Below are 22,638 nucleotides of genomic sequence, written 5' to 3' on the forward strand. Positions count from 1 at the left end.
CATTTAATCCTAACCATATTAGAGACCAAATTGTATTATTTTTATGTACTGTGGACAGAGGAATGGTGGGTAGAGGATAATGTGAACCAGCAGCCACAGTCCTGACTCAGAATCTGGGCTCCTCACTCAGTGCCCTCACTATAACTAAATATTTGGCCATTTCTGAGGACCCCAGTCTTCTCCTGTGGATGCATGGCTCCCTCTACATAAACACAGAGCCTCACAGCAAGGCCAGAACCTATAGGCAAAGGGAGTTCAAACATTTAGTATAGATTTTCCCCAAATTATGTTTCAGCTATTTTCTTTTTTTTTTTTCTATTTTATTTTTAAACTTCACAAAATTGTATTAGTTTTACCAAATATCAAAATGAATCCGCCACAGGTACACATATGTTCCCCATCCTGAACCCTCCACCCTCCTCCCTCCCCATCCCATCCCTCTGGGTCATTCCAGTGCACTAGCCCCAAGCATCCAGTATCGTGCATCGAACCTGGACTGGCAACTCGTTTCATACATGATATTATACATGTTTCAATGCCATTCTCCCAAATCTTCCCACCCTCTCCCTCTCCCACAGAGTCCATAAGACTGTTCTATACATCAGTGTCTCTTTTGCTGTCTCATATGCAGGGTTATTGTTACCTTCATCGCAGCACTGTTTATAATAGCCAGGACATGGAAGCAACCTAGATGTCCATCAGCAGATGAATGGATAAGAAAGCTATGGTACATATACACAATGGAGTATTACTCAGCTATTTTCTAATTATTTCTCATGTGGAATACATTCAAAGACCGTATAAGATTTGTTGGTTCCTTAAAACAGACTGATTCAATTCTGACTTCTGTAACAAAACACTGTAGTTTTACTATGAGTAACCAACTCCTTAAGCAAAAGTTGTGGAATCTCAGATTTCAACTAAGTTGCAAGCAATTATTAATCCCGAAATCTACAGCCCTGAGACATTTCTTCATAATTAGAACAACTGAGTTTCTGAGCATGCACACACACAAACTCACGCACACCCCACAATCTCACTAAATATTCATTTCAGGTGGTCATATCCCATGAATAATCTGTTAATCACAAAGCTCTCCTTGGTGGTCTAGGTGAAATCTCATGGACAACTCCATCTGGGTGGCCAACTACACTGAACAGTTGGATTTCATCCTCATGGGGCTCTTCAGTCAATCCAAGTACCCAATTCTTCTTTGTGTAGTCATTTTTGTGATTTTCCTGATGGCCCTGTCTGGGAATATCATGCTGATCCTTCTGATATATTCTGATGCCCACCTCCACACTCCCATGTACTTTTTCATCAGCCAGTTGTCTCTCATGGACATGATATACATTTCTGTAATTGTTCCCAAGATGCTCATGGACCAGGTCATGGGTAAGAATAAGATCTCAGCCCCTGAATGTGGAATGCAGATGTTTCTCTATCTAACAGTAGGAGGTTCAGAATATTTCCTTCTGGCTGCCATGGCCTATGATCGCTATGTGGCCATCTGTCATCCACTCCACTATTCTACCCTCATGAGCCATAAGGTGTGGCTCCTCCTGGTGTCTGGCAGCTGGTTTCTGGGATCAGTGGATGGCTTTATGCTCACACCCATCACCATGACCTTCCCCTTCTGCAGATCCCGGGAGATCCATCATTTCTTCTGTGAGGTCCCTGCTGTAATGAAGCTTTCCTGCTCGGACACTTCCCTGTATGAGACACTCATGTACCTGTGCTGTGTTCTCATGCTCCTCATCCCTGTGACCATCATTTCAAGTTCTTATTCATTCATCCTCCTCACCATCCACAGGATGAATTCAGCAGAGGGCAGGAAAAAAGCTTTTATGACTTGTTCTTCCCACATGACTGTGGTCATCCTCTTCTATGGAACTTCAACCTACAGCTATATGTTCCCCAGCTCCTACCACACCTCTGAGAAGGACATGGCTGTATCTATCTTTTACACCATACTCACTCCTGTTCTAAACCCTTTAATCTATAGTCTTAGGAATAAGGATGTCACAGGGGCTCTAAAGAACTTGTTGAATGTGGAATCTGCCTTTCAGAGAACTATGAAATAAGATATTTTTATGCTAATGGTTTATTCTTCAGTTTATTTATCAGAAATATATAGTCTTCTGCTTAAGCTATTCTTTGGATTGTCCTACCATGATGTGTCATCCTATATTCATCCCTTTGAAGGAACTGTTTCCTTGTACTGGAAAGCTCATTTTTATACTTCTTGTAAAATTTATCTTTAATTTTATACTTCTTGTAAAATTATTTTTACAATTATACTAAATCCATGTTTCAATTTTATGAAGTTGATAAGTGTACAGTGATGCTGAGGGATAGTATTCATATACTTAGGAAATACATAACTAAGTTATTTAGAGTAAAATATCATAATTTATGCAACTAATGGGAAAGGGATGGACAGAAAAATGTGATGAGGCAAAAGAATGTTAACAGATAAATGTAGGTAAGCTTTATATGTGTTCATTGTACTATGATTATCCTTGGTACCAGTATATATTTGAAATTACTTAAAAATAAAGGCAAAATTATCAGACATTTCTTCCTTTTTTAGTCCATAGTTTCTGCTTGGTTGGCTGTGTGACCAATCTTAGAAATCATGTTCATTCTATCATAGCTAATCATGATTACTACATATCTTCTGCCTGTCTTTATTGTGGACTAGTTCGTTCCTCATGATCCAATTCTGAAGCTACCTAGTGAGTGTTTCCTGTCTGAAATCCTTAGCTTCTTGTGGTATATTGAAAATTCAATACCCCACAAGGTACTGTGGGGAGAACATTAAGTCTAAATGGACAGAATTATATTAACCCCAATGTTCTCTCAAGCAGGGAACATTTTTCACAAGAGATGGTATCAGAGCAAAGATTTGAAGTATGTAACATTATATAAGAAAGGAGAAGAAACATTTAGTCCTTCATTGACTCAAACAATATTTTTTATCTTATAATTAAAAAAAAGAGCTAAGTTAGTTTAGAATCCTAATTGAACATGCCTACTATCCCTACAAATTTGAACTGTAAGTGTAGTTTGTACAAACACTTATAATAAAATATATATACATATTATTTTGATGCTTTTGATGTTCCACTTCTGACAAGCAAGTTCAGCCAAACAAAGTGGTGCTGAGAGAAAACCTGGGAGCTCTAGACGCTACCCTCAGATTAGTAAAGGATTCTGGGGTAGGGGGACTTGCTCAGGGACCTGATGTCGTGGGAAAAGAAAATCATGACTAAAGGTAATGTCAGTGGCAAATCAAGTGAAGTAATTATTCCAGTAATTTCTCTATTCCTTATTCACTTTATCTTCTATTTTCTTGCCCTTTTGTATCTAGGTCTTCAAAAACAATAAAAATGATCTGACTTGCATTTTAGAAATGCTAAATTGTTGGTAATCATTTGAAGAAGTACAAGACTAGAAGTAGGGAGTCTGGGTGAGTGAAAATGGTGAGCCTAATGGTGTCAATCTAAGTGGAATGGACCATACTCTACAACTAGGAGGGATTGGGAAAAATACATAACCAGGGTTTTGCTGAATCTGTACCTTAAATCTGTTCAGTGAAATCTGTTCAGTGAAAACAGAACAGAACACAACTAGTTAAAAAGACCAGAACCTTTCAAAAAAATCTTCTACAACAAAAAACATAAAAAGGTATACCAATGAGATGGATAGAAGAGGAGGGCTTACAATATAATCAAGTCTCAGAACCCTAGGAGGGTGATACCTAAACTAGACAATAATTATACTGCAAACATTGTCCCATAGGAGACTTATGAACCCATGGTAGACTTCAAAGCTTGGGAGTCCTGCACTGGGAAGATAAGCTTCCAGAGCATTTGGTGTAAAGGCCAGTAGGACTTGCTTTCTAGAGACTTGAAGGACTGGGCAAAATAGAGTGTGTGTGTTAGTCGCTCAGTCATGTCTGACTCTTTGTGACCTCATGGACTGTAGCCTGCCAGCCTCATCTGTCCATGGGATTTTCCAGGCAAGAATACTGGAGCGGGTTGCCATTTCCTTCTCCAGGAGATCTTCCCAACCAAGGAAACAAACCCAGGTCTCCTGCACTGCAGGCAGATTCTTTACTCCCAGGGAAGCCTGGGAAAAATAGAGACTTCATTATTAAAAGAGCCACACAAAATCTCATATGAACTCGAATCTAGGCCAAAACTGTCACTGTTGGCAAGTGACAGAATATTAGACATGGAAGACCCTAAACACACCAGTGAAAAACTACTAAAGATGCTCCATGAATTCAGTAAATTTGCAGGAAATGAATATGCAGAATTCTGTTGCTTTTCTACATGCTAATAATGAACTATAAGAAATAGAACTTAAGGAAACTGTCCCATGTAGAGTCACATCAAAAGTAAAAAAATAAAATTAAATGAAAAAATACTTAGGAATCCATTAACCCAGGAGGTAAAAGAAAACCGTGTATTTGGAAAACTATAAGACAATGATGAAAGAAATTGAAGACAAAGAAAACAGATGGAAAGATATAGCCTTCTTTTGAATTGGAATATTTAATTTTTTTTTTTTTTTAGATTTAATGGATTAGGTGTCTTATTAAATGCATCAATGTGTAAAATATTTTATGGAAAACCTCCATCCACATATCTTGTTGTTTCCAGGGTTCATTTTCTTTTTTTTTTTTTTTTTAATTTTTATTTTCTACTATTAATTTAAAAAGAAAATCCATCCTGAACCCTCCTCCCTCCTCCCTCCCCATACCATCCCTCTGGGTCGTCCCAGTGCACCAGTCCCAAGCATCCAGCATCGTGCATTGAACCTGGACTGGCATCTCGTTTCATACATGACATTTCACATGTTTCAATGCCATTCTCCCACATCTTCCCAGCCTCTCCCTCTCCCACAGAGTCCATAAGCCTGTTCTATACATCAGTGTCTCTTTTGCTGTCTCGTATACAGGGTTATCGTTACCATCTTTCTAAATTCCATATATATGCGTTAGTATACTGTATTGGTGTTTGTCCTTCTGGCTTACTTCACTCTGTATAATAGGCTCCAGTTTCATCCACCTCATTAGAACTGATTCAAATGTATTCTTTTTAATGGCTGAGGAATACTCCATTGTGTATATGTACCACGGCTTTCTTATCCATTCATCTGCTGATGGACATCTAGGTTGCTTCCATGTCCTGGCTATTATAAACAGTGCTGCGATGAACATTGGGGTACACGTGTCTCTTTCCCTTCTGGTTTCCTCAGTGTGTATGCCCAGCAGTGGGATTGCTGGATCATAAGGCAGTTCTATTTCCAGTTTTTTAAGGAATCTCCACACTGTTCTCCATAGTGGCTGTACTAGTTTGCATTCCCACCAACAGTGTAAGAGGGTTCCCTTTTCTCCACACCCTCTCCAGCATTTATTATTTGTAGACTTTTGGATCGCAGCCATTCCGACTGGTGTGAAATGGTATCTCATAGTGGTTTTGATTTGCATTTCTCTGATAATGAGTGATGTTGAGCATCTTTTCATGTGTTTGTTAGCCATCTGTATGTATTCTTTGGAGAAATGTCTATTTAGATCTTTGGCCCATTTTTTGATTGGGTCATTTATTTTTCTGGAGTTGAGCTGGAGGAGTTGCCTGTATATTTTTGAGATTAGTTGTTTGTCGGTTGCTTCATTTGCTATTATTTTCTCCCATTCTGAAGGCTGTCTTTTCACCTTGCTGATAGTTTCCTTTGATGTGCAGAAGCTTTTAAGGTTAATTAGGTCCCATTTGTTTATTTTTGCTTTTATTTCCAATATTCTGGGAGGTGGGTCATATAGGATCCTGCTGTGATGTATGTCAGAGAGTGTTTTGCCTATGTTCTCCTCTAGGAGTTTTATAGTTTCTGGTCTTACGTTGAGATCTTTAATCCATTTTGAGTTTATTTTTGTATATGGTGTTAGAAAGTGTTCTAGTTTCATTCTTTTACAAGTGGTTGACCAGATTTCCCAGCACCACTTGTTAAAGAGATTGTCTTTAATCCATTGTATATTCTTGCCTCCTTTGTCAAAGATAAGGTGTCCATATGTGCGTGGATTTATCTCTGGGCTTTCTATTTTGTTCCATTGATCTATATTTCTGTCTTTGTGCCAGTACCATACTGTCTTGATAACTGTGGCTTTGTAGTAGAGCCTGAAGTCAGGTAGGTTGATTCCTCCAGTTCCATTTTTCTTTCTCAAGATTGCTTTGGCTATTCGAGGTTTTTTGTATTTCCATACAAATTGTGAAAGTATTTGTTCTAGCTCTGTGAAGAATACTGTTGGTAGCTTGATAGGGATTGCATTGAATCTATAAATTGCTTTGGGTAGTATACTCATTTTCACTATATTGATTCTTCCAATCCATGAACATGGTATATTTCTCCATCTATTAGTGTCCTCTTTGATTTCTTTCACCAGTGTTTTATAGTTTTCTATATATAGGTCTTTAGTTTCTTTAGGTAGATATATTCCTAAGTATTTTATTCTTTTCGTTGCAATGGTGAATGGAATTGTTTCCTTAATTTCTCTTTCTGTTTTCTCATTATTAGTGTATAGGAATGCAAGGGATTTCTGTGTGTTGATTTTATATCCTGCGACTTTACTATAATCATTGATTAATTCTAGCAATTTTCTGGTGGAGTCTTTAGGGTTTTCTATGTAGAGGATCATGTCATCTGCAAATAGTGAGAGTTTTACTTCTTCTTTTCCAATTTGGATTCCTTTTATTTCTTTTTCTGCTCTGATTGCTGTGGCCAAAACTTCCAAAACTATGTTGAATAGTAATGGTGAAAGTGGGCACCCTTGTCTTGTTCCTGACTTTAGAGGAAATGCTTTCAATTTTTCACCATTGAGGATAATGTTTGCTGTGGGTTTGTCATATATAGCTTTTATTATGTTGAGGTATGTTCCTTCTATTCCTGCTTTCTGGAGAGTTTTTATCATAAATGGGTGTTGAATTTTGTCAAAGGCTTTCTCTGCATCTATTGAGATAATCATATGGTTTTTGTTTTTCAATTTGTTAATGTGGTCTATTACATTGATTGATTTGCGGATATTGAAGAATCCTTGCATCCCTGGGATAAAGCCCACTTGGTCATGGTGTATGATCTTTTTAATATGTTGTTGGATTCTGATTGCTAGAATTTTGTTTAGGATTTTTGCATCTATGTTCATCAGTGATATTGGCCTGTAGTTTTCTTTTTTTGTGGCATCTTTGTCAGGTTTTGGTATTAGGGTGATGGTGGCCTCATAGAATGAGTTTGGAAGTTTACCTTCCTCTGCAATTTTCTGGAAGAGTTTGAGCAGGATAGGTGTTAGCTCTTCTCTAAATTTTTGGTAGAATTCAGCTGTGAAGCCGTCTGGACCTGGGCTTTTGTTTGCTGGAAGATTTTTGATTACAGTTTCAATTTCCGTGCTTGTGATGGGTCTGTTAAGGTTTTCTATTTCTTCCTGGTCGAGTTTTGGAAAGTTGTACTTTTCTAAGAATGTGTCCATTTCTTCCTCGTTGTCCATTTTATTGGCATATAATTGTTGATAATAGTCTCTTATGATCCTTTGTATTTCTGTGTTGTCTGTTGTGATCTCTCCATTTTCGTTTCTAATTTTATTGATTTGATTTTTCTCCCTTTGTTTCTTGATGAGTCTGGCTAATGGTTTATCAATTTTATTTATCCTTTCAAAGAACCAGCTTTTGGCTTTGTTGATTTTTGCTATGGTCTCTTTTGTTTCTTTTGCATTTGTTTCTGCTCTAATTTTTAAGATTTCTTTCCTTCTACTAACCCTGGGGTTCTTCATTTCTTCCTTTTCTAGTTGCTTTAGGCGTAGAGTTAGGTTATTTATTTGACTTTTTTCTTGTTTCTTGAGGTGTGCCTGTATTGCTATGAACTTTCCCCTTAGGACTGCTTTTACTGTGTCCCACAGGTTTTGGGTTGTTGTGTTTTCATTTTCATTCGTTTCTATGCAAATTTTGATTTCTTTTTTGATTTCTTCTGTGATTTGTTGGTTATTCAGCAGGGTGTTGTTCATCCTCCATATGTTGGAATTTTTAATAGTTTTTCTCCTGTAATTGAGATCTAATCTTACTGCGTTGTGGTCAGAAAAGATGCTTGGAATGATTTCTATTTTTTTGAATTTACCAAGGCTAGCTTTATGGCCCAGGATGTGATCTATCCTGGAGAAGGTTCCATGTGCGCTTGAGAAAAAGGTGAAATTCATTGTTTTGGGATGAAATGTCCTATAGATATCAATTAGGTCTAACTGGTCTATTGTATCGTTTAAAGTTTGTGTTTCCTTGTTAATTTTCTGTTTAGTTGATCTATCCATAGGTGTGAGTGGGGTATTAAAGTCTCCCACTATTATTGTGTTATTGTTAATTTCTCCTTTCATACTTGTTAGCATTTGTCTTACATACTGCGGTGCTCCCATGTTGGGTGCATATATATTTATAATTGTTATATCTTCTTCTTGAATTGATCCTTTGATCATTATGTAGTGTCCTTCTTTGACTCTTTTCACAGCCTTTGTTTTAAAGTCTATTTTATCTGATATGAGTATTGCTACTCCTGCTTTCTTTTGGTCCCTATTTGCATGGAAAATCTTTTTCCAGCCCTTCACTTTCAGTCTGTATGTGTCCCCTGTTTTGAGGTGGGTCTCCTGTAGACAACATATGTAGGGGTCTTGTTTTTGTATCCATTCAGCCAGTCTTTGTCTTTTGGTTGGGGCATTCAACCCATTTACGTTTAAGGTAATTACTGATAAGTATGATCCTGTTGCCATTTACTTTATTGTTTGGGGTTCGAATTTATACACCATTTTTGTGTTTCCTGTCTAGAGAATATCCTTTAGTATTTGTTGGAGAGCTGGTTTGGTGGTGCAGAATTCTCTCAGCTTTTGCTTGTCTGAGAAGCTTTTGATTTCTCCTTCATACTTGAATGAAATCCTTGCTGGGTACAATAATCTGGGCTGTAGGTTATTTTCTTTCATCATTTTAAGTATGTCTTGCCATTCCCTCCCGGCTTGAAGAGTTTCTATTGAAAGATCAGCTGTTATCCTTATGGGAATTCCCTTGTGTGTTATTTGTTGTTTTTCCCTTGCTGCTTTTAATATTTGTTCTTTGTGCTTGATCTTTGTTAATTTGATTAATATGTGTCTTGGGGTGTTTCGCCTTGGGTTTATCCTGTTTGGGATTCTCTGGGTTTCTTGGACTTGGGTGATTATTTCCTTCCCCAGTTTAGGGAAGTTTTCAACTATTATCTCCTCAAGTATTTTCTCATGGTCTTTCTTTTTGTCTTCTTCTTCTGGAACCCCTATGATTCGAATGTTGTAGCGTTTAATATTGTCCTGGAGGTCTCTGAGATTGTCCTCATTTCTTTTAATTCGTTTTTCTTTTATTCTCTCTGATTCGTTTATTTCTACCATTCTATCTTCTAATTCACTAATCCTATCTTCTGCCTCTGTTATTCTACTATTTGTTGCCTCCAGAGTGTTTTTAATTTCATTTATTGCATTATTCATTATATATTGACTCTTTTTTATTTCTTCTAGGTCCTTGTTAAACCTTTCTTGCATCTTCTCAATCCTTGTCTCCAAGCTATTTATCTGTGATTCCATTTTAATTTCAAGATTTTGGATCAATTTCACTATCATTATTCGGAATTCTTTATCAGGTAGATTCCCTATCTCTTCCTCTTTTGTTTGGTTTGGTGGGCATTTATCCTGTTCCTTTATCTGCTGGGTATTCCTCTGTCTCTTCTTCTTGTTTAAATTGCTGAGTTTGGGGTGTCCTTTCTGTATTCTGGCAGTTTGTGGAGTTCTCTTTATTGTGGCTTTTCCTCGCTGTGTGTGGGTTTGTACAGGTGGCTTGTCAAGGTTTCCTGGTTAGGGAAGCTTGTGTCGGTGTTCTGATGGGTGGAGCTGTATTTCTTCTCTTTGTTCAGTCGCGCTGTGGGGAGGGAGGGAGGGATGCTGCAAACAAATAACATTGGCGTGCGCTCGCAGTGCCTCAGCCACACTGGGTCTGCCCCTGCTCACGGTGCGTGTAGCCTCCCTGCCCACACTGCTCGGGCTCTAGGTTGTTCCGCCAGGAACAATCCAAGGCTGGCCCTGGGTTGTATGTACCTCCCAGGTCCAAGCCGCTCAGGTTCAGGCATTTGGGTAGTCCTCAGAGGCGCAGACTCAGTTGGGTCTGAGTTTTGTGCTCTTCCCAGGTCCGAGCAGCTCAAGTGATGAGGTGTTTGGCGAGCGCCAATGCTGCGACTTATCGCCTCCCTGCCACTCGGTTATCTGGGTGTAAAACCGGCGCACCTTCTCAGGCAGATGTTAACCGTCCAGACCCCCAAAAAGTTTTAGTTAGCAAATAAGCCTGCTTACAGTTTTATAGATAATGTCTCTCTGGGGCTGCGATTGCCCCCTTCCGGCTCTGGCTGCCTGTCACCGGAGGGGGAAGGTCTGCAGCCGGCTATCTCTGATCAATTCTTTGTTCCGTGCGCGGGCCTGGCGGTGTCTTAGGTTGGGGCTGGCTTTTCGCGTGGTAGATATCCCACAGTCTGGTTTGCTAGCCCAAATTATTTCGCTCAGATAGTGCTCAGGGTATTCAGGCCAGATTCTTACTCTAAGCGATGCAGCCCGCGCTGCGCCTCCCTGCCCAGCCCCCGCTTGCTAATGGCGCGTGCAGGCATCTGCGCTGCTTCTCCGCTTGGGGGAGTTACCGTAGGACTCGCAATCTGCGAGTTTTAATTGTTTATTTATTTTTTCTTCCAGTTATGTTGCCCTCTGTGCTTCCAAAGCTCGGCACAGATTCGGCAGTGAGGTTTCCTGGTGTTTGGAAACTTCTCTCTTTTTAAGACTCCCTTCCCGGGACGGAACTCCGTCCCTCCCTCTTTTGTCTCTTTTTTTGTCTTTTATATTTTTTCCTACCTCCTTTCGAAGAGTTGGATTGCTTTTCTGGGTGCCTGATGTCCTCTGCCGGCATTCAGAAGTTGTTTTGTGGAATTTACTCGACGTTTAAATGCTCTTTTAATGAATTTGTGGGGGAGAAAGTGTTCTCCCCATCCTACTCCTCCGCCATCTTGGCTCCTCCTGGAATATTTAATATTTTTAAACTGATTATTCTGACCAAGGTGCTCTACATTTTCAATGCAATCCCTATAAATATAACAATGAAAAAATTTCACATAACTTGAACAAACAATTTTGAATTTTTTTTGTATTTTATTTTTAATATAAATTAATTTATTTGAATGTATAGAAAAAAGACCCCAAACAGCCAAAACGATCTTGAGAAAGAGGAACAAGAGCTTGAGATATCATAACCCATGACTTCAGACTGTACTATAAACCTATAATATTCAAAATAGTATGGTGATGGAACAAAAACAGACACATAGATCAATGGAACAGAGAGTCAAGAAGTGGACACACATTTATATGACCAATTAATCTATGACAAAGGAGGCAAGAATATACAATTAGAAAACTAGAACATTTGTAGCTAGGAATAAACTCAATAAAATTGCAGGATATAAAATCAACACACAGAAGGCATTTGAATTTCTATGGAATAGTATTTAAACATGTAAAAAATATAATTCCAATTAAAGTAACAACAAAAATAATAATATATGTAAGAATAAACCATACCAAGGAAAATAATGATCTAAATAACAAAACTTCAAGAGATTGCTGAAAGATATCAAAAAAAGATATAAAACAAATAGAAAGCCATCCCATTTCATGAACCAGAAGAGTGAATATTTTTAAATGTCCATTATAGTCAAGCCATCTATAGATTCAACACAATTACTATCAAAACTTCAATGATATTAAATATGAAAAATCATCTTAACATTTGCACAGAACCACAAAAGAGCCCAAAGAGACCAAGCAATCCCAAGAAAACCACACAAACCTGGATCCATCACACTTTCTGATTTCAAAATATACTATTAATACAAAGTAAAATGATTAAAACTGAATGATACATTCTTAAAATAAATATTCACCCATTGGAACAGAATGGATAGCCCAGAATTAAATCCCTGAATATATGTTCAGCTATTATTCTACAAAGGAGCCAAAAACACCCACTAGGAAAATGATAGTCTCTGTGAAAAATGATGCTGGAAAAATTGGATGAACTCATGCAAAAATATGAAATGGGCAACTCATCTTCCACAATACACAAAATTTTGTCAAAATGGATCAAAGACTAAAACATTAAGACCTGATATTGTAACATTCTAGGAAGAAAACATAGATAAAAATTCCTCAGCATCGGTCTTAGCAATTATTTTCTTATTATGACAACAGAGCAGATGAACAAAAGTAAAAATCAAAAACTGGGGCTATATCAAACTTAAAAACTTCTTAGTTCAGTTCAATTCAGTCACTCAGTCATGTCCGACTCTTTGTGACCATATGTACTGCAGCATGCCAGGCCTCCCTGTCTGTCACCAACTCCCGGAGTCCACCCAAACTCATGTCTATTGAGTCACTGATGCCATCCAACCATCTCATCCGCTGTTGTCCCCTTCTCCTCCTGCCTTCAATCTTCCCCAGCATCAGGGTCTTTTCCAATGAGTTAGTTCTTTGCATCAGGTGGCCAAAGTATTGGAGTTTCAGCTTCAGCATCAGTCCTTCCAATAAACACCCAGGACTGACTTCCTTTAGGATAGACTGATTGGATCTCCTTGCAGTCCAAGGGACTCTCAAGAGTCTTCACCAACACCACAGTTCAAAAGTATCAATTCTTTGGTGCTCAGTTCTCTTTATAATCCAACTCTCATATCCATACATGACTACTAGAAAAACCGTAGCTTTGACTAGACAGATCTTTGTTGGCAAGTAATGTTTCTGCTTTTTAATACGTTGTCTAGTTTGATCATAGTTTTTTTTCCAAGGAGCAAGTGTCTTTTAATTTCATGGCTGCAGTCACCATCTGCAGTGATTTTGGAGCCCAAGAAAATAAAGTCTGACACTGTTTCCACTGTTTCCCCATCTATTTGCCATGAAGGGATGGGACCAGATGCCATAATCTTAGTTTCCTTAATGTTGACTTTTAAGCCAACTTTTTCACTCTCCTCTTTCACTTTCATCAAGAGGCTCTTTAGTTCTTCTTCACTTTCTGCCATAGGGTGGTGTCATCTGCATATCTGAGGTTATTGATATTTTTCCTGGCAATCTTCATTCCAACTTGTGCTTCATCCAACCCAGCATTTCTCATGATGTATTATGCATATAAGTTAAATAAGTTAAAAAAAACTTCTACACAACCAAATAAATAATCAACAAAATGAAAAGGCAAGACAATGGAACAAAAATTTTGCAAACAATACAATGAATAAGGAGTAAATATCCAAAATATATATAAATTCATATAAATCAATAGTAATACACAATTTTGCTTAAATAATGGGCAGAGGCGCTAAATACACATTTTTCCAAAGAAGATGTACAAAAATCCAACAAGCTCATGTAAAGATGCTTAACATCACTAATCATCAGAAAATGCCTATCAAAACAACAATTAGATATCATTTCACACCTGTTAGAATGGCTATTATCCAGAAGTCAAGAAATAACACGTATTAACAAGGATATGGAGAAAAGGGAAGTATTGTGCATTTTTATAGTAATTAATTGGTAAAGCTACTATGTAAAAAAATATGGAGTTTCCCTAAAACAATTAAAAATTGAATTACCCTATGACCCAGCAATTCCTGTTCTAGAAACATAAACCAAAGAATTGACAACAGAATATCAAAAGGATGTCTGCACTCCCAAATGTATTATAGCATTATTCACAATATACTGATAATGGGAATAATCAATTTACCATCAGTGGAAGGATAGATTAAAAATATGGGGTTCATGGACTATTTGTGAACTACTTCAACAAAATATTAGTTAACCATGAGAGAGAAGGACATCCTGCCATTTTTAACAACATGTATGGACTTTGAGAACATGAAATAAACCAGGGAAAGGCAAATGCTGTGTGGTAACACTTGAATGTGCAATCTAAAAAAAAAAAATGTTTGTGAAAACAGAGTAAAAAAGTGATTCTCAGCAGCTGAAGAATGAGGAAAGAGAGGTATTGTTAAGGGAACAAACAAATAAACTGTAGATAAATAAATCCTGAATATTTAATAGACATAATAGTAAATATGTAAAAAAATTTGTATTGTGATAAGAAAACTTGTTAAGAGAAGAGATTTAATTATCACAGCTGACACAATACAAAATTATGTGACATGGTAGAGAGTACCCTGGAGAAGGCAATGGCACCCCACTCTAGTACTGTTGCCTGGAAAATCCCATGGACGGAGGAGCCTGGTAGGCTGCAGTCCATGGGGTCTTGAAGAGTCGGACATGACTGAGCAACTTCACTTTCACTTCACTTTCACTTTTCACTTTCATGTATTGAAGAAGGAAATGGCAACCCACTCCAGTGTTCTTGCCTGGAGAATCCCAGGGACGGAGAACCTGGTAGGCTGCTGTCTATGGGGTCACACAGAGTCAGACACGACTGAAGCAACTAAGCAGCAGCAGCAACAGAGAGTACTCACTCCAGTATTCTCGCAGAGAGAATTCCATGAACTGTATAGCCCACATCCTCGCAAGCAGTCAGACATGACTGAGTGACTTTCACAGAGAATTGCTAAAAAAAAAAATGCTACAATGTTACAATATTACTCATAATACATTAATGAATCAAATCAATATGTATTCCTTGAATTTACACAATTGTTCAGTTCAGTTCAGTTCAGTTGTTCAGTCGTGTTAGACTCTTTGTGACCCCATGGACTGCAGCATGCCAGGCTTCCCTGTCCATCACCAACACCCAGAGCTTGCTCAAACTCATGTCCATCAAGTCAGTGATGCCATCCAACCATCTCATCCTCTGTCACCCCTTTCTCCTCCTACCTTCAGTCTTTCCAAGCCTCAGGGTCTTTTCCAATGAGTCAGTTCTTCTTAGCAGGTGGCCAAAGCATTATGGAGTTTCAGATTCCGCATCTTTCGTTTCTTTCAGGGTTGATTTCCTTTAGAAGTAACTAGTTTGATCTCCTTGCAGTCCAAGGAGCTCTCAAGAGTCTTCTCCAACACCACAGTTCAAAAGCATCAATTCTTCAGTGCTCAGCTTTCTTTACAATCAAACTCTCACATCCATACATGACTACTAGAAAAACCATAGCTCTGACCAGATGGACCTTTGTTGACAAGCTAATGTCTCTGCTTCTTAATATGCTGTCTAGTTTGGTCATAGCTTTTGTATCAAGGAGCAAGTGTCTTTTAATTTCATGGTTGCAGTCAACATCTGCAATAATTTTGGAGCCCGAACATATAAAGTTTGTCTCTGTTTCCACTGTTTCCCCATCTATTTGCCATGAAGTGATGGGACCAGATGCCATGACCTTAGTTTTCTGAATGTTGAGTTTTAAGCCACCTTTTTCACTCTCCTCTTCTTTCACTTTCATCAAGAGACTTGAGTTCTTCTTGGTTTCTGCCATAAGGGTGGTGTCATCTACATATCTGAGGTTATTGATAGTTCTCCCAGCAACCTTGATTCCAGCTTGTGCTTCTTCCAGCCCAGCGTTTCTCATGATGTACTCTGCATAGAAGTTAAATAAGCAGGGTGACAATATACAGCCTTGACAGTACTCCTTTCCCCATTTGGAACCAGTCTGTTTTTCCATGTCTAGTTCTAACTGTTGCTTCCTGACATGCATAGAGATTTCTCAAGAGGCAGGTCAGGTGGTCTGGTATTCCATCTCTTGAAGAATTTTCAGTTTGTTATGATTCATACAGTCAAATGCTTTGGCATAGTCAATAAAGCAGAAACAGATGTTTTTCTGGAACTCTTTCGCTTTTTTGATGATCCGATGGATGTTGGCAATTTGATCTCTGGTTCTTCTGCCTTTTCTAAAACCAGCTTGAACATCTGGAAGTTCATGGTTCACATATTGTTGAAGCCTGGCTGGGAGAATTTTGAGCATTACTTTACTAGCATGTGAGATGAGTGCAACTGTGTGGTAGTTTGAGCGTTCTCTGGCATTGCCTTTCTTTGGGATTAGAATGAAAACTGACCTTTTCCAGTCCTGTGGCCACTTCTGAGGTTTCCAAATTTGCTGATACATAGAGTGCAGCACTTTCACAGCATCATCATTTAGGATTTTAAATAGCTCAGCTGAAATTCCATCACCTCCACTAGCGTTGTTCATAGTGATGCTTCCTAAGGCCCACTTGACTTCACATTCCAGGATGTCTGGCTCTAGGTGAGTGATCACACCATTGTGATTATCTGGGTCATGAACATCTTTTTTATATAGTTCTTCTGTGTATTCTTGCCACCTCTTCTTAATATCTTCTGCTTCTGTTAGGTCCATACCATTTCTGTCCTTTATCGAGCCCATCTTTGCATGAACTCTTCCCTTGGTATCTCTAATTTTCTTGAAGAAATCTCTAGTCTTTCCTATTCTATTATTCTATTGTTTTCCTCTATTTCTTTGCACTCATCACTGAGGAAAGCTTTCTTCTCTCTGTTTGAAACTATGCATTCAAATGGGTATATCTTTCCTTTTCTCCTTTGCTTTTCACTTCTCTTCTTTTCACAGCTATTTGCAAGGCCTCTTCAGACAGCCATTTTGCTTTTTTGCATTTCTTCTTCTTGGGGATGATCTTGATCCTTGTCTCCTGTACAATGTCACAAACCTCCATCCATATTCATCAGGCACTCTGTCTATCAGATCCAGTCAAGATATAAACAGAAATTAAATCTCAATATACCTCTTGAATGCAGATGAAAATTTCCTAACAACTATTAGCAAACTGAAATACAAAACTGTAAAAATGATTACAAGCCATGACCAAGTGTAAAATTTAAGCCAAGAGTTTAAAATTGCTTAGCAGTAGAAAACTGCTAATGTAGTCATGTGAGTTTGTACATGTGTCTTTAAAATCATTTCCTTAATCATATTTTGATGATAATTGGGCTTTTGCAAGTCTCTCACAGTTCTGAAGAACCTGCCATTTGGTCAATGTCTACCCTAATCTTGTATGTTTCTCCAAAATTTTTATTTCAGAAAAATTGCTGCTGACTAGTGACAAACATGGCAAGTGAGTTTCTTTCTCAGGGTCTTTCACTTCTTGTTCCCTCTATTTAAAATATCATTGCCCAGATATTTAATATCTTGCTCACTTGTTTCATTTTTGGGAGTGTTGAAATTTCACATTCTTAATGTGGTCTTAATAAGGCAGTATAAAATAGATTTCATTGTGATTCTTATTCTCTCACTCTGCTTTAGTTTTAGTTACTGTAGTTATTAACATCTGATACAATACTACATATTTTGTAGTTTATTGCCTTTATTTTTCACTAGGATATGAACTTTATAAGGGAAGGATCTTGTTTTCACCATCATGAAACTGCACTAGGGGCAGGCAAATAACTAGCAGTGAATAATATTTTTGGAATGAGTGAATTAAAGACTCATTTAGCATTTGAAGTTAATCTCCACTTGAAAACAATCAAGTTTGAAATCTATTCCATACCAAACCTGCATAAGTTATCATTGTATTAGGAGTTAGGCATACAAAAATGCTCTTAAACTCACTCTTAAAACCCTGGAGAAAGAAATGGCAACCACACCAGTATTTTTGCCTGGAGAATCCCAAGGACAGAGGAGCCTGGTGGACTACAGGCTATGGGGTTGCAAGAGTTGGACACAACTTAGCAACTAAACCATTAATCTTAGAGATATGTAAAAGTTAATATTTTTAGTCTATCAAAATGTGTAAGGACTTTCTAAACACATAAGTGCAAAAAGAAATAAAGTTTACATGTTAAACTAAATTACTTTTTAAAATTCTGAGTCAAAGTATAAATTCAAAATTGAAATAAATATACAATCCATACTATTCACAAATGACTGTTTTCAATATATTAACACATATTAACAATATATTAACACATTTTTAAAAAATCTTTCAATATAAAATACAAAATCTTTCAACATAAAAAAGCCTATGAAGAAGATACATATTTCAAATAAGCATTGTTTACATGGATAAACATGAAAAGTCATATAAACACACTAATAATCAAGAAAGATGAGTTAAACAGTGATGTGTTTATCAAATTGACTAAAATTAAAAAACATATATACTTTAATGCTAGTTCAGGTGAAACTTGATGTCAGCACACTTTGAAGCTTTTCAAAAATAAATTCAAAATATGAGAAATTTTATGTATAAGAAATTTCAAATAGTTTACACCCTCCTTAAATTGTCTCAGAAAATCTTCATTCAGAGAGTACTTTCTATGGATCACTTTTATTTCAACACAAATTATAATTTAGAAATTTGAATGTAATGGAAATACTCAGTTTAAAAGTATTGTAATTGAGGCATAATTAATTTGATTTACAAACTCTTGACACATTTCAAGCTGAAGGGATAATATAGGACATGGTTTAAGAGACAGCAAAGGGGAGAATGGAGACTGGAGAAGCAGCAAAGGGAGTGTCATCACCCAAGGACGAGGAGTCCTTGTCAAACACAGGGGCTCCACCTGCCTGCACTGAACCGAACTGACGGAGACATTACATTCTGGGGCTGCTAGTGGGACCTACCTCACTGCAACCCAGAGGCCTTTATCTTGCCAGTGCTATAGAAACTGCCTTCGGTGTGCTGGATCCCACAGTTCCCATGTGGCTGTCAGTTGCCTACAGCTCCTTGAGCTACCAGAGACCCTCACCAGAAGCAAGAAAAAGTCACAGTTTCCTTCTTCCTCCCATTGTCCAGTGCCTCCCAGGGCTTGCACTCTCAGATCCTTAACAGAAACCAGGTGACAAAAGGGTTAAGACAAGCTATATACAGGCTAAAACCTTGGAGGACACAGGAGTCTCCACCCCCAAGTGTGGATCTTACATACAAAAGTCTCCATGTGGACAAAGGACAGTATACAGAAAGGATGCCATTGGAAAATAACATAATTTGAGAACATATGTATAGAAAAAGATTCAGAAGAATTTGACTGTAACTCCATCAGGGTATAGCTGCTTCTTTCTTGGGTCTTAGTTCTTAAACAACTGCCTGGTACATGGTATAAACTCTCTACATGTCTTTATTCAGAAGCCAAGTTATAACTATTAAGGCATAACTTATCTGGGAGACTATATTATGACTGACTTTTGATATTTGGCAAAACTAATACAATTATGTAAAGTTTAAAAATAAAATAAAATTTTAAAAAAATAAATAAATAAAATTTTCTTTATAATAGTTTGTGTCTTTTAAAATATTTTTCTATAATTAACACATTGACATTTAACTTAAAACTGATTATCTAAAATGCAATGAACATTAAAACAACACAGATTCCAAATGAGTTACAAAAAAAAAAAGAAAGAGTACAATCAGTAACCTATCAAAGAGTGATCCAAATGAAGATGGAAAGAAGACCACAGAAATTTTAGTCTCTACTACAAAACCAGTTACTGGTGTTGTCTTTAACATATCAACTAGACTATGAATTATAGGATCTTTATCATTGAAAGACAAGAGAGTCATCAATACTTCACAAAATATTCTTGAAGAAACAGTAAGAACACACATATACAATAAATTTTTTGTAATATGAAAAGGCTAAGGCCATACATAAAATAATATCTATGTCATAGATAAGATTTTATTCATGATGGTAAGATTTTAGATTAATGTTAAAATTGTTCAAGATTTCTAGTTTAATAATAAAAGGAGATTTTTTTAAAAGACATAAGAGGAAAACCAGAAGTGTGCAAGAAAGACATCAGTTGTCTTTTTTTTTAGCACTCTTACCTACATTTTACTTCAAGGTCCCTGAAGCTATATATTAATACAGAACCATCATCCACCCCCCTAACGAGCACAGTCAAAACAGAAGTGATGTCACTCTCCTGTTTCTCTTTATACAGTTAATTGTGGCCACTTTCATTAGCCCAATCAAATGAAGCTTTCAGCATCATCTGATGATGGGATAAAACAAACAGAAAACAAAATTATAGGATCAAAAGGGTCATTATTGGTTTTGACTTTTTCTGGTTCTTGCACATTTTATTAATTCTTTTTTTTTTTTTTTCAGTTTGAGGTCCATTTTATTTTTTTTTTATTTTTTTAACTATAAATTTATTTATTTTAACTGGAGGTTAATTACTTTACAATATTGTATTCTTGACTATATTTTGTCAATTCCCCTATTTTCTATGTTTATTAGGAAAAGCAAAAGTGTTTTTCTTGAATCTTTTATATAACACTTATAAAAAGGACATACAGATGGACAATAAGCACAAGAAAAGATGTCCAACATCACTAGTTATTTTTGTTGTTGTTCAGTGCTCAGTCGTGTCCAACTCTTTGAAATTCCATGCACTGCACAATGCCAGGCTCCCCTGTCCTTCACCATCTCCCAGAGCTTGCTCAAACTCATGTCCATTGAGTCAGTGATCTCACCCTTTGTCATCCCGTTCTCCTTCTGCCTTCAATCTTTCCCAGCATCAGGACCTTTTCCAATGAGTTGGCTCTTCTCATCAGTTGGCCAAAGTTTTGGAGCTTCAGCTTCAGCATCAGTCCTTCCAATGAATATTCAGAGTTGATTTCCTTTAGGAAATCAAAGTTATTAGAGAAATGCAAATCAAAGCTACAGTGAGGTGCTCACTTCGGCAGCACATATACTAAAATTGGAACGATACAAAGATTAGCATGGCCCCTGCGCAAGGATGACATGCAAATTCATGAAGCGTTCCATATTTTTTAAAGAGAACTCCACAAACTGCCAGAATACAGAAAGGACACCACAAACTAGCAATATAAACAAGATGAAGAGACAGAGGAATACCCACCAGGTAAAGGAACAGGATAAATGCCCACCAAACCAAACAAAAGAGGAAAAGATAGGGAATCTACCTGATAAAGAATTCTGAATAATGATAGTGAAAATGATCCAAAATCTTGAAATAAAAATGGAATCACAGATAAATAGCCTGGAGACAAAATTGAGAAGATGCAAGAAAGGTTTAACAAGGACCTAGAAGAAATAAAAAAGAGTCAATATATAATGAATAATGCAATAAATGAGATCAAAAACACTCTGGAGGCAACAAATAGTAGAATAATGGAGGTAGAAGATAGGATTACTGAAGTAGAAGATAGAATGGTAGAAATAAATGAATCAGAGAGGAAAAAAGAAAAACGAATTAAAAGAAATGAGGACAATCTCAGAGACCTCCAGGACAATATTAAATGCTACAACATTCGAATCATAGGAGTCCCAGAAGAAGAAGACAAAAAGAAAGACCATGAGAAAATAATTAAGGAGATAATAGTTGAAAACTTCCCTAAAATGGGGAAGGAAATAATCACCCAAGTCCAAGAAACCCAGAGAGTCCCAAACAGGATAAACCCAAGGTGAAACACCCCAAGACACATATTAATCAAATTAACAAAGATCAAACACACAGAACAAATATTAAAAGCAGCAAGGGAAAAACAAATAACACACAAGGGGATTCCCATAAGGGTAACAGCTGATCTTTCAATAGCAACTCTTCAGGCCAGGAGGGAATGGCAAGACATACTTAAAGTGATGAAAGAAGATAACCTAGAGCCCAGATTACTATACCCCGCAAGGATCTCATTCAAATATGAAGGAGAAATCAAAAGCTTTTCAGACAAGCAAAAGCTGAGAGAATTCAGCACCACCAAACCAGCTCTCCAACAAATGCTAAAGGATCTTCTCTAGACAGGAAACACAAAAAGGGTGTATAAACTCAAACCTAAAACAATTAAGTAAATGGCAACAGGATCATACTTATCAATAATTACCTTAAACGTAAATGGGTTGAATGCCCCAACCAAAAGACAAAGACTGGCTGAATGGATACAAAAACAAGACCCCTATATATGTTGTCTACAAGAGACCCACCTCAAAACAAGGGACACATACGGACTGAAAGTGAAAGGCTGGAAAAAAATATTCCATGCAAATAGAGTCCAAAAGAAAGCAGGAGTAGCAATACCCATATCAGATAAAATAGACTTTAAAACAAAGGCTGTGAAAAGAGTCAAAGAAGGACACTACATAATGAGCAAAGGATCAATCCAAGAAGAAGATATAACAATTATAAGTATATATGCACCCAACATAGGAGCACCGCAATATGTAAGACAAATGCTAACAAGTATGAAAGGGAAAATAAACAATAACACAATAATAGTGGGAGACTTTAATACCCCACTCACACCTATGGATAGATCAACTAAACAGAAAATTAACAAAGAAACATAAACTTTAAATGATACAATAGACCAGTTAGACCTAATTGATATCTATAGGACATTTCACCCCAAAACAATGAATTTCACCTTTTTCTCAAGCGCAAACAGAACCTTCTCCAGGATAGATCACATCCTGGGCCATAAATCTAGCCTTAGTAAATTTAAAAAAAATGAAATCATTCCAAGCATCTTTTCTGACCATAATGCAGTAAGATTAGATCTCAATTATAGGAGAAAAACTATTAAAAATTCCAACATATGGAGCCTGAACAACACGCTGCTGAATAACCAACAAATCA

General features: G+C 37.2%; 1 protein-coding gene and 1 non-coding gene across 2 annotated transcripts; both read left to right on the forward strand.

The window, feature by feature from the left end:
- Positions 1–1,121: 1,121 nt before the first annotated feature.
- LOC109561249 (olfactory receptor 2T29-like) lies at positions 1,122–2,084 on the forward strand. The gene has a single exon (XM_019963633.2). It carries the CDS (start codon positions 1,122–1,124, stop codon positions 2,082–2,084), a length of 963 nt encoding a protein of 320 aa, XP_019819192.2.
- An 18,628-nt stretch (positions 2,085–20,712) lies between these two features.
- Positions 20,713–20,816, forward strand: LOC139184337 (U6 spliceosomal RNA). Its single transcript, XR_011567914.1, has one exon. It is a non-coding gene; the product is annotated as a U6 spliceosomal RNA (small nuclear RNA).
- The last annotated feature ends 1,822 nt before the right edge of the window (positions 20,817–22,638 follow it).

The sequence above is a fragment of the Bos indicus genome, chromosome 7, assembly GCF_029378745.1.
Source record: "Bos indicus isolate NIAB-ARS_2022 breed Sahiwal x Tharparkar chromosome 7, NIAB-ARS_B.indTharparkar_mat_pri_1.0, whole genome shotgun sequence".
Classification (NCBI taxonomy): Eukaryota; Metazoa; Chordata; class Mammalia; order Artiodactyla; family Bovidae; genus Bos; species Bos indicus.

What these genes read in the sequence shown, in the direction of transcription:
- LOC109561249 (XM_019963633.2), top strand. Translation starts at nt 1,122, where the DNA reads ATGGACAACTCCATCTGGGTGGCCAACTACACTGAACAGTTGGATTTC.